This window comes from Capricornis sumatraensis, chromosome 1, assembly GCF_032405125.1.
Source record: "Capricornis sumatraensis isolate serow.1 chromosome 1, serow.2, whole genome shotgun sequence".
In the NCBI taxonomy this organism is placed as follows: domain Eukaryota; kingdom Metazoa; phylum Chordata; class Mammalia; order Artiodactyla; family Bovidae; genus Capricornis; species Capricornis sumatraensis.
In genome coordinates, this window is record NC_091069.1 from 107205203 (window position 1) to 107223241 (window position 18039).

At 44.6% G+C, this 18039-nt stretch overlaps 1 protein-coding gene across 1 annotated transcript in view; it reads right to left on the reverse strand.

The window, feature by feature from the left end:
- Nucleotides 1-711: 711 nt before the first annotated feature.
- CLIC6 (chloride intracellular channel 6) overlaps nucleotides 712-18039 on the reverse strand; it is a 59585-nt gene continuing 42257 nt past the window's right edge. The window contains exons 2-6 of the mRNA XM_068967549.1: nucleotides 14950-15059; nucleotides 13451-13576; nucleotides 12763-12869; nucleotides 11423-11604; nucleotides 712-873 (exon numbers count right to left, since the gene is read on the reverse strand). Coding sequence (XP_068823650.1) covers nucleotides 712-873; nucleotides 11423-11604; nucleotides 12763-12869; nucleotides 13451-13576; nucleotides 14950-15059 — 687 coding nt within the window. The remainder of the gene's footprint in view (nucleotides 874-11422; nucleotides 11605-12762; nucleotides 12870-13450; nucleotides 13577-14949; nucleotides 15060-18039) is intronic.

Below are 18039 nucleotides of genomic sequence, written 5' to 3' on the forward strand. Positions count from 1 at the left end.
ACCATCAAGGTATCACCAAGGGGGGCCAGTCCCTTCACCAGTCCTTGAAAATCAACTAACACAATACCACAGAGGCAGGAAATTATATGTGGTGTGAATGCGAGTGTGTGAAAGAGTCTGAAGACTTGGAAGATACTCACTGATACACTATCAGTAATTATATAAGTGTAGTGAAATTCTAGGTGACTTTTGTCTTTCTTTTTTATACCTTCTGACTTTGTTTCAAATATTAAAATAAGCGAGTATCACTTTGTAATTATAAAAATTATTTTGTTTTAAAATAGTTGAACTACCATTTTAGAGCAGAAAAATAGGTTATGCATGATTTTGAGAACTATCAGAGGAAAACACATTTTTTAAAAAATAAAGGAGGTTAGTAATAAATAAGGTTTGAATCCAAACCTTATTTGCTTTGAAATGTAAACTGCATGGATTACAAGGTCCCAGAATGCCAAAGATATAAATGAACATAAACCAGACAACTGGAGTGTATAACAACAGACACTGGTATTATTCAGATACACAAGTGAGCTGACAAATTACAAGGCTAGGAATGATTTCCTGTTGAGTGGATCATGCTATGGTATCCACATAGCTAAAGTATGGGCATTATTTTGCAAAGAATGGTCACTGCGAGGAAAACACAAAGGAGACACTCGTTTCACAGTCTAGCTCACACAGCTGAGAAATGAGACAGAAAACAGCCCAGCTTTACTTCATTCTTTTGGCAACATCTGAATATGCGTGTTCAATCTCCTGGTCAGCAGGACACGTGTTTGTGAACTCATCCCGAGCATATGCATTGTTCAAGTACCTCCAGATGCCAGTCATTTCAGGAGGAAATTCAAAATCTCTGTATCTCTTGGCCACGATCTGGAAACAAAGAGGAAACAGTCAAGAAGGGAAAACCCACAAACGTAGGCAGTTACATCAGACAATCCATTCTTCTGAGGCATGTAATATATTCTTTCTCAAGTTCCCATGTCATTCTACAGCCTTTCAAGCTGCCCAGATTGAGCGTGGGACTCAAAACAGAAGTACTACACACCTGTACCCCACCCATTCATCACAGATGGTCCTCGTGACCCGCTGGCATGAATTTGCTCTATTGTCTTGTCACTCAGTCATGTCCAGCTCTTTTGTGACCCCATGGACTGTGGCCCACCAGGCTCCTCTGTCCATGAGATTTCCCTGGCAAGAATACTGGAGTGGGCCACCATTTCCTTCTGCAGGGGATCTTCCTGACCCAGGGATTGAACCCAAATCTCCTGCACTAGTGGGCAGATTCTTTACCATCTGAGCCACCAGGGAAGCCCTGAGCTTGCTCAGTAATCTGGTGGATTCCTCTTTGTGCTTCTAGTAGTTTTCTCTCCCTGTGTTCTGCTGCTGAGTTATTTGGTGCCTAAAGATTCGGATGGCTCAGACGATAAAGAGTCTGCCTGCAATACAGGAGGCCCAGGTTCAATCCCTGGATCAGGAAGATCCCCTGGAGAAGGAAATGTCAACTTATTCCATTATTCTTGCCTAGAGAATCCCATAAACAGAGGAGACAATTCATGGGATCGCATAGATTTGGACATGACTAAGCAACTAACACTTTCACTTTCAAGGGTTCAGGATGGATTTTCAGTGCCAGGATCACTTTGTAGTGCCCTCTCTTTTTCTTATTTGCTGAGCCTCACCTCCTGAAACCCCAAGTAACCATGTACGTTACACCTGTGAATTTCCATCATTCTGCCCAAGAGGATCATTTCACTGTGGGTCTGCCGTGTGCAGAGGGCAGATTCATGAACTGAAAACTCCTTATCCTCAAGGAAACAGTGGATATAAGGATGGGGTAGCTGAGAATGGATATCATGAAAACACAGTGGTATGAGATGTCTCCTCTGGCTGGAGGGTGTCACTGGGAATTCATCACAAAGGAGGGTGTATCCTCTTTGCAGGTGGTATGGGTTCTCTGCGGTTGCCTTAAAGCACTATAACCGTGGGTGGCTTAAACAACAGAAATGTCTTCTCCCACAGCCCGGGAGGCCCAGAGTCCAAGATCATGGTGTCAGCAGGGCCAGGTTCCCTCTGAAGCCTCCAGGGAAGGATCTGTTCCAGGTCTCTCCCTGTCTCTGGCTCATGGGAGTACAGCTCCAGTCTTCACCTGGCATTTTCCCTGTGTTGGCATCTCTGGATCTAAGCTCCCTTTTATAGGAACATCTGTCATGTTGGATTAGGAGCCCACTCTACTGCTCCTAATCAATTAACATGACCCCATCTTAACTAATTACATCTGCTAAAACTCTTTCTAAATAAGGTCAGTTTTGAGATATTGGGAGTTAGGACTTGGTCTAGTTTAGATACAAATTCGGGGGGACAAATATTTGGAAAACTATGACAAACCTAGACAGTTTACTAAAAAGCAGAGACATCACTTTGCCAACAAAAGTGCATATAGTCAAAGCTGTGGTTTTTCCAGTAGTCATGTATGGATGTGAGAGCGGACTGTAAAGAAGGCTGAGCACCAAAGAACTGATGCTTTTGAACTATGGTGCTGGAGAAGACTCTTGAGGGTCCCTTGGACTGCAAGATCAAACCAGTCAATCCTGAAGGAAATGAACCTCGAATATTCCTTAGGAGAACTGATACTAAAGTTCCAATACTTTGACCACGTGATGCAAAGGGCTGACTCAATGGAAAAGACCCTGAGGCTGAGAAAGATTGAAGGCGGGAGGAAAAGGGGATGACAGAGGATGAGATGGTTGGATGGCATCACTGACTCAATGGACATAAGTGTGAGCAAGCTCTGGGAGTTGGTACTGGACAGGGAAGCCTGGCATTCTGTAGTCCATGGGGTCCCAAAGAGCCAGACACGACTGAGCAACAACACTTGCAAGGACTAATACTTCCCATTGTATTGGCTCCTGGGATGTTTGGATGACGTGAGCAAGGAATTTGTCACCAATTAGAAGATTTTAATGACTTATTTCTCAGATTTTGGAAGCTGCGAGCTAATGATGCAGCAAGACAAGACCACATAACTTTCCAAAGAACCTCCTAAATTAATATCTTTTACTTGAATTCAATCTTACTAGAGATTAGTGTCAAGGCTCCTGCTCTTCTTTCATTTGCATTTCCCTGCTTTTGCTTTACCCAAACATTCTGGGTAAATTTATTACGTATGTGCCTCTCACAAATGTAAACTTGTTTTATATCATATCTTACTAATGTTATACTTTGTTTTCCAACTTCCTATAAATATTTTTGCATTTGTGTACATGTATGTTTCCCTCTCTGGTGGTTTGGAAGGTTTACGGTCTGTTTTAACTCTTCCAGTGGTGGTGGTTGTTTAGTTGCTAAGCCATGTCTGACTCTTTGTGGCTCCATGGACTATAACCTCCCAGCCTCCTCTGTTCATGGGATTTCCCAGGCAAGAATACTGGAGTGGGTCCAGTGGTTTCCTATATAACTAAAAAACAAGAATTCTTTATTTCTTGATTATCAACTATCTAACTGATCTCTACTTACTCCTGATAATAAGCAAGGAAATGAGTATACTTACACTTCTTTTCATTTCTGATCTACCATGCTCCTTCCAGTGGTGTGAAAATAGAAGTTTACTATATCTGATTCAGTTCTGTATCTGTAATTCCCACTGCTCTTGAGTTTTAGTTCTGGTTTAATATCTAAAGAGGTTCTATGTCTCTATCACTAATCCTTTTATACCACACACCTTCTCTGTTCCTGGATCCTTATTTTATTATCCTTTTTTATCATGTCATCATACAGAAATTTTATTTTTACAAAATGGCTCAGGGGTGCTTATTCCATCAAGACCAGAAGTCTAGGTGAAAGCAACAATTTACTTGGATATAAAATTCTTACATCACACATCCTTTCCTTTAATCCTTTACCTACTGGCCGTGCTGGGTCTTCACTGCGGCACGCAGGCTTCTCTAGTTGTGGAGCATGGGCTTAGTTGCCCCAAAGCATATGGGCTCTTAGTTCCCCGACCAGGCGTAGAACTTGCATCCCCTGCACTGGAAGGCAGATTCTTAACCACTAGGCCACCAGGGAAGTCCCTAATCCCTTAATCATTAAACCACTGTTTTCTGGCTTTTAATGTGATTCTACAATCCCACGGAGAAGGGAATGGCAACCCACTCCAGTATTCTTTTCCTTTTTTAATTAATTTATTTTTTTAATCAAAGGATAATTGCTTACAGAATTTTGTTGTTTTCTGTCAAACCTCAATATGAATCAGCCATCAGTTCAGTTCAGTTGCTCAGTCCTGTCCGACTCTTTGCGACCCCATGAACCACAGCACACCAGGCCTCCCTGTCCATCACCAACTGCCAGAGTTTACCCAAACTCATGTCCATTGAGTCACTGATGCCATCTAACCATCGCATCCTCTGTTGTCCCCTTCTCCTCCTGCCTTCAATCTTTCCCAACATGAGGGTCTTTTCAAATGAGTCAACTCTTTGCATCAGGTGGCCAAAATATTGGAGTTTCAGCTTCAAATCAGTCCTTTCAATGAACACTCAGGACTGATCTCCTTTAGGATGGACTGGTTGGAACTCCTTGCAGGCCAAGGGACTTTCAAGTGTCTTCTCCAACACCACAGTCCAAAAGCATCCATTCTTCAGCGCTCAGCTTTCTTTATAGTCCAACTCTCACATCCATAAATGACCACCTTGACTAGACGGACCTTTGTTGACAAAGTAATGTCTCTGCTTTTTAATATGCTGTCTAGGTTGGTCATAACTTTGCTTACAAGGAGTAAGCATCTTTTAATTTATTGCCATCGGTATACATATATCCCCTCCCTTTTGAACCTCCCTCCCATCTCCCACCCCATCCCACTCCTCTAGGTTGATACAGAGTCCGTTTGAGTTTTCTGAGACATACAGCAAATTCCCATTGGCTATCTATTTTATATAGGGTAATGTAAGTTTCCATGTTATCCTTTCCATACATCTCGCCTTCTCCTCCCCTCTCCCATGTCCATAAGTCTACTCTCTACGTCTGTTTCTCCATTGCTGCCCTGTAAATAAATTCTTCAGTACCAGGATTCCATATATATGCATTAGAATACAATATTTATCTTTCTCTTTCTGATTTACTTCACTCTATATAATATGTTCTAGGTTCATGCACCTCATTAGAACTGACTCAAATGCATTCATTTATGGCTGAGTAATATTCCATTGTGTATATGTACAACTTCTTTATCCATTCATCTGTCGATGGAAACCTAGGTTACTTTCATGCTCTAGGTATTGTAACTAGTGCTGCATTGAACAATGGGATACATGTGTCTTTTTCAATTTTGGTTTCCTCAGGGTATATATATAGGAGTGGGAATGGAAGAAGCACAAGCTGGAATAAAGATTGCCGGGAGAAATATCAATAACTTCAGATATGCAGATGACACCACCCTTATGGCAGAAAGTGAAGAGGAACTAAACAGCCTCTTGATGAAAGTGAAAGAGGAAAGTAAAAAAGTTGGCTTAAAGCTCAACATTCAGAAAACGAAGATCATGGCATCTGGTCCCATCACTTCATAGAAAATAGATGGGAAACAGTGGAAACAGTGTCAGACTTTATTTTTGGGCTCCAAAATCACTGCAGATGGTGACTGCAGCCATGAAATTAAAAGACACTTACTCCTTGGAAGGAAAGTTATGACCAAACTACACAGCATATTCAAAAGCAGAGACATTACTTTGCCAACAAAGGTCCATCTAGTCAAGGCTATGGTTTTTCCAGTGGTCATGTATGGATGTGAGAGTTGGACTGTGAAGAAAGCTGAGTGCCAAAGAATTGATGCTTTTGAACTCTGGTGTTGGAGAAGACTCTTGAGAGTCCCTTGGACTGCAAGGAGATCCAACCAGTCCATTCTAAAGGAGATCAACCCTGGGATTTCTTTGGAAGGAATGATGCTAAAGCTGAAACTCCAGTACTTTGGCCACCTCATGCGAAGAGTTGAGTCATTGGAAAAGACTCTGCATCAGAATCTAGGAGGGATTGGGGGCAGGAGGAGAAGGGGAGGACAGAGGATGAGATGGCTGGATGGCATCACTGACTCAATGGATGTGAGTCTGAGTGAACTCCAGGAGTTGGTGATGGACAGGAAGGCCTGGTGTGCTGCAGTTCATGTGGTCGCAAAGAGTCGGACACAACTGAGCGACTGAACTGAACTGAACTGATGGTGCTTTTATTCCTAGTTTTTTAAGGAATCTCCATACCATCTTCCATAGTGGCTATACCAGTTCATATTCCCACCAACAGTACAAGAGTGTTCCCTTTTCTCCACCCTCTCTCCAGCATTTATTGTTTGTAGACTTTTCGATGATGGCCATTCTGACCTGTGTATGTGATAGCTCACTGTAGTTTTGTTTTGCATTTCTCTGATAATAAGCAATATTGAGCATCTTTTCATGTGTTTGTTAGTCTTCTTTGGAGAAATGTCTGTTTAGGTCTTTTCCCCACTTTTTGACTGGCTTGTTTGTTTCTCTGGTATTGAGTTATATGAGCTGCTTGTATCCTTTGTCAATTGTTTCATTTGCGATTAGTTTCTCCCATTCTGAGGGTTGTCTTTTCACCTTGCTTATAGCTTCCTTTGCTGTGCAAAAGCTTTTAAGTTTAATAAGATCTCACTTGTTTCCTTTTGTTTTTATTTCTATTACTCTAGGAGGTGGGTCATAGAGGATCTTGCTTTATGTCAGTGCCACTCCAGTATTCTTGCCTGGAGAATTCCAAAGGAGCCTGACAGGGGGTTGCAAAGAGTCAAACACGACTGAGCTACTAACACTTTCACCTCACTTTAGAGACATATGAGGCTAGTCTGAATTTCTTCGTTGTGTAGGTGTACTTACCTTTTATTATTATTACTATTATCATTATCATCTGGGCACCCAAAGGGGTGATTTTTTTATCATCAAAGTTCAAATATAATTTACCAGCTATATCACAGTGTGTTGACTGTTCAGGACAATATTTTTCTAATCATGGATGGCTATTTAAAGTAAATGCTCAGGTCATCCTTTAATTCAAAACACTTTCCCTTTGAGTCTTCTTTTTCCTTTTTTTCTTTCCTCTTCTTTTTCCTGATTAGGTTTACCTTTACCTCTTGCTTCTTCTCCATTTGATTTGAGGTCATTTCCTCAGGCTCTGTTCCAAATCCTTGATGGATTTCTGCAATGTCATTTTCCACCTCTTGCTACTCCTAATACAACTTCTAAACAATTTCTGAAATTGTTTTGTCTTTAAGGTTTTTTTCAGTTCTACCAGTTTCATTTTCATCCTCTTTGTGAGATATTTTTGGACACTTTGTTACTTGTCTTCGAGCGCTTTCTCCAAAGGTTCATGTGCTATGCTAAGTAGCTCAGTCATGTCCAACTCTTCTGAGACCCCATGGACTGTGGCCCACCAGGCTTCTCTGTCTATGGGATTTTCCACCTAAGAATACTGGAATGGGTTGTTATTTCCTACTCCAGGGCATCTTCCCAACTCAGGGATCAAACCCATGTCTCCTGTGTCTTCTGCATTGCACTTGGGTTTTTTACCCACTAAGCCATCAGGGAAGGGTTCATGTTCTCTTTCATTTTTTTGAGGCTGTAGAGAAGTAACTGCCTGAAAAGTTGAGACACTTTTCAGTTACTGAAACCAATCTTAACCAGAGAGGTGTTTCTCATCTGCCTTTTTCTCTTTTGTTCTATTTAACACTTCCCCCTCTTCTTTGTGATCATCTTTATCCACATAGAGGTCCCACTTCGACTCCTTTTGGTTACTAACCATCCTTTAATGGGCAGACCAGTTGGACCTACTATTTGCTTAAAAACAAGGTGGAGAGCAATGGGAGGAAGGCCAGGCAACAGGCAGACCAATTGGGATTTTTATCCTCAAACACCTGTTCATCAAGGGGCTTCCCTGGTGGCTCAAATGGTAAAGGAACTGCCTGCATTGCAGAAGACCCAGGTTCAACTCCTGGTCAGGAAGATCTCCTGGAGAAGGAAATGATAGCCCACTCCAATATTCTTGCGTGGAGAATTCCATGGACGGAGGAGCCTGGCAGGCTAGATTCCATGGGTGGCAGAATCAGACAAAACTGAGCAACTGACACTCTAAGTTTTTTCACCTGCTCTTCAAACTCTACCCTATACTCTGCCCCAGGGACACATGAGGGTCAAGGTCAAAATCAGGGTTAGTGCCTCCTCCACTCTGAAGCTCATGGGTTAGGAGGAGGTCGCCCTGGCTAAAAGTGATGCTGAGGTCATCTACAGTCTCTCTTCTGAGTGATTCCAAGCTTATTTCTTTTCTCTGCTCAGCAGTCACAAAGCAGAATGCCTCTTTCCTTCTCTCCTCCCCTCCATGCTCCTTTGGGTCAGGGGACAATGGCAGAACACACAGGGGACACCTCTGAACAGTTTCACCTTCAGCTCTGCCTCCACAGAGATCTCATCTCCGTAGGGCTTGTCCCTGCCTCTCTTGGCCCACTCGGTGCTCTGTCCTCAAACAAAGAAGCTTAGGTTGGGCACTTCAAGGCTGTATTATTTACTTTTACAGACATCCGAAGCTTGCTGAAGATCTAGAGAAGCTAGTGTCTAAGCCTTTGAGCTGGTGGTCCTTCCTTTTCTAATTTTACATAAGGTGGAGAGGGACTTCCCTGGTGGTCCAGTGGCTAAGACTCTGAGCTTCCAGTGCAGGAGGTGCATATTCAATCCCTGGATGGGGAACCGAGGTCCCAGGTGCTACCCAATGCAGCCAAAAAGAAATTAAAGGTGGAGATAATGCTTTAGATTTTCAGAATGTTTTTGCTGGTTTCAGGATGGGAATAGACTATAAAGTCCTCTATTTTCTCATTGTCTTACCATAAATTCCTATAGACTGATTCTCATTGCCTTTCAAAAGTGCTGCATCCTGGAAGATTATTAAGCTGCTGGGTATTTTGAGTGCTAAGTGGCCTTGAAGATTTTGCAGTTAGGTCTTCCATTGGAGCCGTGGACTGCTTTATTTTACTCTGAAGTTTATACCCTCTACTGACATATTAAATAGTCTTTTTTTATAGGAACTAAACAAGTGGCAACTGATCTGTGTATGTATGCATGTGTGTATATACATGTGTCTTTTACTTGCCTTCCCTAAACTCCATGTGCTTCTGTGATGTTACATTAGTCAGAGCAATAATGAGAATATGTTTAATAAAGGGACTAACCCAGACACAATGACATAAATAATCTGTTGGAAAATGGCTCCCAAATATCCAGTTTGGATTATCACCAATGTGGCAGGTTTGAGTGGCAGGTTTGAAGGATTGAGTTGCTGTCATGAAACTTTACATCAGAACACTGGCAGCTATTAAAAATCAATTGGAGGATCAGCAGCATCCTCAAGGCTTAGCTTTCAGGTTGGTGCCCCTTGAACACATCAGGGAAGAGAGAAGAAAGATGAATGGGGCAAGGCTGGGAATGGAGTCGGAAAGGAAAAGAAAGGCAAAGAATGACTGGAGTAACGGGGTGGCCAGTCGCCCACAGGACAGCCATGCCACAGATGGTGGGAACCTAATTTGTAAATTTCTAAATCCCAGATTAGTCATGTATGGATGTGAGAGTTGGACTATAAAGAAAGCTGAGTACTGAAGAATTGATGCTTTTGAACTATAGTATTGGAGAAGACTCTTGAGAGTCCCTTGGACTGCAAGGAGATCCAACCAGTCCATCCTAAAGGAAATCAGTCCTGAATATTCATTGAAAGGACTGATGCTGAAGCTGAAACTCCAATACTTTGGCCACCTGATTCGAAGAGCCAATTCCTTGGAAAAGACCCTGATGCTGGGAAAGACTGAAGGCTGGAGAAGGGGACAACAGAGGATGAGATGGTTGGATGGCATCACTGATTTGATGGACATGAGTTTGAGGAAGCTCTGGGAGTTGGTGATGGACAGGGAAGCCTAGAGTGCTGCAGTCCAATTCAGTTCAGTTCAGTCGCTCAGCCGTGTCCGACTCTTTGCGACCCCATGAACCTGCAGTCCATGGGGTTGCAAAGAGTCGGACACAACTGAGTGACTGAACTGAAATAAAATGCCAAATAAATGCATTATTGAACAAAAGGTTGTTGACTTATATTTCCCTATGTCTTCTCTCCCATCTCCCTATCCTATACCAAGGACCTAGTTCTGGACCTGGTATGATCTGAATACTAAGGATGCCCCAGAACAAGGGTTGGGCTTCTTCCTGGGGCATCTAGGGCTACTGAGGACCAAGGGCATAGCAACAGTGATAATGACACAACAACTAACAGCTGTGAGTAACAGCCAGACTGGGGCACCTTGGAGAGCAGCCATAACTACGGGGACCAAGGGTGGGGTCATCTGCTTCTGAATTTCAGAGTCACCCCCAGAAGTTCTGCTTTTAGTAAGTCAGGAGCTGAACTGCTGGGTTTACATTTCTAAAATGGCTTCCCTGGTGCCTCAGTGGTAAAGAATCTGCCTGCATTGCAGGAGACGTGGGTTCAATCCCTGGGTCAGGAAGATTCCCTGGAGGAGGGCATGGTAACCCACTCCAGTAAACTTGCTGGGAAAATCCCATGGACAGAGGAGTCTGGTGGGCTATAGTCCACGGGGTCACAAAGAGTCAGACACAACTGGAGCCCCTGAGCAGGCACCGTTCTAAATTAGTAGGCATCTTTAAACCCTAATTATACATGACCAGCGACCCTTATTTCATGTTCAATCACCTGGGAAAACAGGCTGCTGCATGTGGTCCAGCCGAGGAGTTGTCAGCTGCTTACCAGCTGTTAAGGGGTCTGTGTTAAGAGCCAACCTCCTCCCTTATCCCAGGGTTAGGCTTACTCTTCCCATCACCAACAATTGACTGAGTTCACTTTTTTTTTTCCGAAGGTTGGCTCAGTTTTTTGGTTGTTATTTTTGTTTTTAGACTGCACTGCTCAGCTTGTAGGATCTTAGCTCCCCACCCAGGGATTGAACCCAGGCCACCCCAGTGAAAGCGCTAAGTCCCAACCACTGGACCACCACCAGGGAATTTCCCGAGTTCACATTTTAATCCTTGCAGATTCCACACACCATCCCTAAGCCTGGAGTGTGAAATACCAGCTATAAGCAATGTATTCCCTTAAGTTGCTTTCACAGAGCTTGTCTTTAGGCTGTGGGGGTTAAGACTGGAAAAAAGAAGCTGTGAGGATGGAGGGATGAGAGACAAGCTCTCAGATGCTTCATGAGAACCTTCAAGGAACACCTGATAATAGCATCCACAGATCTCAGACTTGGGGCTTGGCTGCCGCAAACAGAAACGAGCTAGACTTTTAAATTCATTTTAGATTGTCTTGGCAAAAAAAAAAAAAAACGCAAGTCAAAACCAAATGGAACAAAGCCCCATTCATGTATTCAGCACTTGATGTATGAGGAAGGACAAACCTTAATAATGTGGAGCTTGGGTAAGAGGTTGCAGTCAGCCAGCGTGAGCTCATTGCCATCCAGGAACTTCCTTCCAGAAACAGCAGCTTCCTCGGTGCTGTAGGCATCTATCTCATCAGGCAGGGGGCTGTTCAGATAACTATCCAGCTTCTTCAGCGCCTTTAACAGGTTCCTTTCATAAACTAAAACAGGAAGGCAGAAAACAACTGCAATGAGCCATGGAAGTCCACGTCTCCTCTGTCTCTGTCGTTGCTCAGTGGCTCAGTCATGTCCAGCTCTTTGCGACCCCGTGGACTGCAGCACGCCAGGCTCCCCTGTCCTTCGCCAACTCCCAGAGCTTGCTCAAACTCATGTCCATTGGGTTGATGATGCCATCCAATCATCTCATCCTCTGTTATCCCCTTCTCCTCCTGCCCTCCTCTCTCTAGATATCAAAAAAAAAGGAGTTTGTCCCTTCCCTCCTGAGGCATGGCCAGTGAGTGTTAAGAGTCAGGAAGGAGACAGATGGGTTTATGAGATCTACATAAAAGACTCACTTCTCCTTGGAAAATAATTCTGCTCTCTACACAACACTGCTGCTTCTAGAACTCATTCATTTATTCAAAAACCTATATGGAAAAACTTTCATGGTGGGCATCACCAACTCAATGTACGTAAGTTTGAGTAAATTCTGAGAGTTGGTGATGGACAGGGAGGCCTAGCGTGCTGCAGTCCGTGGGACTGCAAAGAGTCAGACGCGACTGAGCGACTGAACTGAACTGAATGATTAAGACTCTGTGCTTTCCAGGTGGGATGGGAGGTTGGAGGGAGGCTCAAGAGGGAGGGGATGGGTATATACCCATCGCTGATGCATGTTGATGTATGGCAGAAACCAACACAATATGCTAAAGGAATTATATTCCAACTAAAAATAAATAAACTAAAAAAAACTCTGCATTTCTAATGCAGGGTCAAGGAACTTAGATCCCACACGCTACACCATATGACCAAAACATTTTTTAAAAAATTAAAAATTAAAAAAAAATCTTTATGGAAATCATATAATGAAGGAAGCACCAACAGAAAGTTCATTCACCATGAATTCCATGGGAGAGCAAGGAACTACTGGTGGTGATGATTTTCTCCCAAAAATCTCCTTTTCTGGACAATCTCTAGAAAAGCACTCAGTCCCTGAAACCCATGTGCAGGCTCAGAGTAGGAGGTGCTTTTTCTTTATTTCTATACACAGGTCCCTCCCCGCTGTGCAGTGAGTCAGAATTCCCTGAATCTTATAAGCCACACCAGAGGTGGAATAGAGGTCCATGAAGAAAACAGAAAACAGGAAGATGGGAGGGACTCACTGTCGTTTGCATCCTTCTTGGTGTTTTTTATAAATGCTGAGAACTTGGCAAACACATCATTTCCAGCAGAGTTAGATTCAGGGTGCTGGGTCCCCAGCTTAGGGTACCTTGAAAAGTTCAAAGTGAGAGTATCATAGATCAGCAATGTTTGAGTTAGAAGAATACAAAGCAGGAGGGGAAGAAATGCCTTTCTTTGAGCAGATACAAAGATGAAAACTGCTCCTTAAGTGTTTTCCTAATCTATCCATCTTCAAAGTTGGGAGTAACACCAGCTAAGAGTAAAGCACTGGATGGACTGTTCTCATCCTGGGATGGAGTGCCCCCGGCCTTGCTGGTCTCAGTTCTCTCCCTCCTGAAATAAAGGTGATGAACTAGAAGGCTCCCTTGCAGGCCCAGCCTGCTGTGATGTTGCGTGTAACACACATTCCCAACAGGCCATCAAAACAGGCCACCCACGTGACATCAGCCCACTTCCTGCCACCAAACCCTAATTGCCAAATGCAGAGTAGAGAAATCCCAGCCACCTAGACTCAGGGCTTCTAATCTCGCTGTGCTTCCTGTGGCACACCACAGGTGCAGCTCAGGAGGTAAGCCACAGGAAACCAACACAGCGCCAAGAGCTTTAGAACGGTCTGTGAACGGGGAAAGCTGACGACCAAGTTGCCGACACTTGTCTGGCGAGGCCCACCTTGGGGGAGCCAGTTTCTCCTCCAAAAACTCCTCGATCTTATTCACGTCTGTCTTGACTTCGCCGTCAAAAGTCATGAAAGGTGGGTTGGTGCCGGGAGCCAAGTTCTGCAGGTCCGCGGGTTTCCTGGGCAGGGGGAAAGGGCAGTGCCAGGGTTGGGATCATTGCCTAGGCTTAAGCAGGCCCTCACACACACACACATGCACACACCAGTGGAAGAGAAACCACCCTTGAGAATTTCAAAGGCAACTGGAGTTTACAAACTGTCCTACTGGCAAGGAGAGTGTGGCCCTTTATCTGGAGACGGGGCTGAAAAGTTGACCCTTCCCAGTGTTATCAGCCAGGAGCGGGGCTCAGGCAGGCTCCAGAGAGAGTCACGGCTGACCAGTCATGGGGTGGGCAGGCTCCTCCCAGTTCCCCTCCGCCTACTCCTTCCAGGTTACATCTGACCCCATCCTGTAATGACTCTGTGGCCCACGTACGCCCACCCCAATCCAGGGTCCTGACCCAGGGTGGATATGCCCAGAACAGGGCCCACGGGTCCTAGGAGTGTGTATGCGTGTACCTGTGTGTTTCTGTCTCAGTGTGTCTCCGTCTATGTGTGTGTGTGTGTGTGTCTGTGTCTATGTATGCGCCTGTCTCCATCTGTGCGTGTGCATCTATGTGTCTGTGTCTGTGCCTCTGTGCGTGTCTGTCTCTGTGTGTGTCTGTGTCTGTGTGTTGTGTCTGTGTATGTGCCTATGTCTGTATGTCTGTGTGTCTCCATCTGTGTGTGTGCACGCCTGTGTGTATGTGTTTCTCTATGTCTCCGTGTGTGTCTGTCTTTGTCTCAGTGTTTGTATGTGTGTGTCTGTGTGTCTGTGTTTGTATTTGGGTCTGTGTATGCTCCTGTGTCTATCTGTCTATGTGTGTGTGTGTGTTTCCATCTCTGTGTGGGTGTGCTTACACCTGTGTGTCTGTGTCTCTGGGTGCCTGTGTGTGTGTCTGTCTCTGTGTGTCTCCATCTGTGTGTGTGTGTGTGTCTGTGTAGACACCTGTGTCTCTATGTCTGTGTATCTGTATCTCCATCTATGTGTGTGTGTGTGTGCACGCCTGTGTGTCTGCATCTCCGTGTGCCTATGTGCATGTCTGTCTCTGTGTGTCTCTGTCTTTGTGTGTGTGCGTGCGTGTCTATGTCTATATTTGGGTCTGTGTATGCACTGTGTATGCGTGTCTGTGTGGATGCGTGTCTCCATCTCTGTGTGTGCGTGCACCTGTTTGTCTGTGTCTCTCTGTGCCTCTGTGCATGTCTGTCTGTCTGTCTGAATGTGTGTGTGTCTGTGTCTGTATCTGGGTCTGTGTATGCACTGTCTGTGTGTCTGTGTGGATGCATGACTCCATCTCTGTGTGTGTGCCTGTGCCTAGGTGTCTGTATGTGTCCGCCTGGGTGTCTCTCTGTGTGCCTGTGTGTACAGGGAACTGGGGATGTTTATTTCAATACTGCAGAAACTAGGTCTTACCTTTTCAAGTCCACTGTTGTCACGTTAAATATAACGCCCTTCAGCCAGAGAATCATAAAGAGACGCTGAGAAAATGGGCAATTGCCAATACTCTCACCATCACAGCCAGCCTGCAAAAGGAAGAGGAGATCATCATCAGAGCCAGCCTCACAGTTACAAATGCCAGACTCCGCTCTGCACGCACACAAAATCGTGGTGAATGTTTGTTAACAGTGATGATACTGTAAGTAGCCTTCTGAGGTCCCTTCCCCCAGCCTCCAAGTGGGAGGTGTGGGCGGGGAGGACACACGCACTCGCTGAGCCTTCTACCTTCCTTCCATTTCCTCACCACTTCCTGCCATTTGGGGCCTCTGAATAGTGGTTCTCAGGGGGAAAAGAGCAACCAGAGGGAACCCCCTTTATTACTAAAGGCAAAAAAGAAAGACATACTCTTCCCCTCCCTCCATCTCTTGATCCTCTTTAGAGACACACCTCTCTTGCCAGGATGATCATTTGTGAAAAAGACCAGCAGGCTCTCCCACCAGGACTCAATGCCCAGCATTCTCTACTGTTTCCATCTCTGGAATGAGGGCTAGTTCCTATGAGTTCTAGAACGCCAGGACACTAAAATGTTTAGGTCCCCTCCTCCATTTGGGAGCATTTGTACTTAGATGGCAGATTGTTCACAGTTGATATGGAGGGTAGGAAAACAGGTAGAAACAATGTCTCCCTGATAACCTGAGAGGGTCACATCCACACACAGGTACCCGGACGCAGGCACAGAAGAACACTCAGCAGACATCCTCCCTTCTGTGGGCTTGCGGGAGAAAAGAATGGCAGATATAAGAGAAGAGAAGGGAGCCACAGACTTTGTCCTCTTGGGGCAGTTCCCAATCTCTTCCTTCTCTTCCCAACAAAGTTATAGCGCTAACAAAATGCTGCTGGAAAGACCAGGAGACTCAGCCGGGCTCTGATGACAGAAATGGCCATATTTAGGCCAGAAGTCCATTTATTCCACCTGTGGTCCAAACAGAATTGACAGGAAAGCATTGAAACTATAACCTGAACAACAGAAAGGGAGAAAGTTAATTGCCGGTTTGAGAATTGAAGAAAGGAAAGAAGATGCTTCAAGAAAATTGGGCATCTTAAGAAATTCTTTAGAGGTGGTTCTCTGGCATGAAGTTCTTAAGTCACCTGGAGAGGTGGTTAATAACAAGCTGTTCCTACAAATGTAGAGTTGATAAGAGACCCCAAACTCAGTTTTAAAAGACACTCGATCAGCCTCTTCACAAAGACAAAGCCCAGATGGCCAACAAGCACGTGAAAAGGTTCTTAACAGCTAACAGGGCAATGCAATTTATAACCGCAAATAAATTCGATGACACACCTACTAGAGTGGCTAAAATGAAAAGCTCAGACAATATCAAGTGTGGACAGGAATGTGGAGCAGCGGACTCCCCATCTACTGTTGGTGAGAGTGCAAATTGGTGCAACCACTCTGGAAAACTGTTTGGCGATTATTTACTCAAAATAAACATGCATTCATGCTATGACATAGCAATTCCACTCCCAACAGAAATGAGTGTTAGGGGCACAAAAAGCACTTAAATGAATATTCCTAGCAGCTTCAGTGTCATAGCCAAAACCTGGAAACAACTCAGACACCACCAAGAGTAGAATGAATAAATAAATGGTAGTGAGAGAGTCATTTCCTAGGAAGGTTGATAAGAAGTCTAGGGGTCCCCAAGGAGAGAGGGGTCTGGAATTCTCAAGGAGGAAGAAAGGACAAACTTTCTTTTTTCCTCCACATTCCTTAGGATTATGTATCCTGCCTGAGGACAGTCTGTGGATTAAACCTTCCGGCTAATTCTGTTATCTTAAAATGTAAATTAGGGGAGTAGGTCTGGTGAGGTCTTTACAACCTCCAGACACTCTTTGGATTCACTGGAGAGCATATAACTCCATTGCTAACATTAGCAAGGGGGTACTCTTTCTGCCCCCTTCTGATGTCTATGTCAGAAGCTTTCTCTATCTCCTTTATACTTTAATAATAAACTTTATTACACAAAAGGACCCCATGCCCGAGGAGCGGCAGCCAAGATGACCTACACCGCGTCCGAGGTCAGGGGCAGCAGCCAAGAATGCCAGGCTGCGATGGCACAGGAACAGCCAAGAGGAGTTACCCCGCATCTGAGGTCAGGGGTGGCAGCCAAGAGGAGCAACCCTACGTCCAAGGAGTGATGGCTGCGCGGGTGCAGGAGGGCCTAGAGGAGCTACTCCATGTTCAAGTTCAGGAGGGGTGGCGGTGAGGAGATACCTCTCATCCAAGGTAAGGAGCAGTGGCTGCGCTTTGCTGCAGCAGCCGTGAAGAGATACCGCACATCCAAGGTAAGAGAAACCCAAGTAAGATGGTAGGTGTTGCAAGAAAGCATCAGAGAGCAGACACACTGAAACCATACTCACAGAAAACTAGTCAATTTAATCACACTAGGACCTCAGCCTTGTCTAATTCAATGAAACAAAGCTATGCCCTGTGGGGCCACCCAAGAGGAGAGGGTCATGGTGGAGAGGTCTGACAGAATGTGGTCCACTGGAGAAGGGAATGGCAAGCCACTTCAGTATTCTTGCCTTGAGAACCCGATGAACAGTATGAAAAGGCAAAATGATAGGATACCAAAAGAGGAACTCCCCAGGTCATTAGGTGCCCAATATGCTACTGGAGATCAGTGGAGAAATAACTCCAAAAAGAATGAAGGGATGGAGCCAAAGCAAAAACAATACCCAGCTGTGGATGTGACTGGTGATAGAAGCAAGGTCCGATGCTGTAAAGAGCAATATTGCATAAGAATCTGGAATGTTAGGTCCATGAATCAAGGCAAATTGAAAGTGGTCAAACAAGAGATGGAAAGAGTGAACCTCGACATTCTAGGAATCAGTGAACTAAAATGGGCTGGAATGGGTGAATTTAACTCAGATGACCATTATATTTACTACTGTGGACAGGAATCCCTCAGAAGAAATGGAGTAGCCATCACGGTCAACAAGAGTCTGAAATGCAGTACTTGGATGCAATCTCAAAAACGACAGAATGATCTTTGTTTGTTTCCAAGG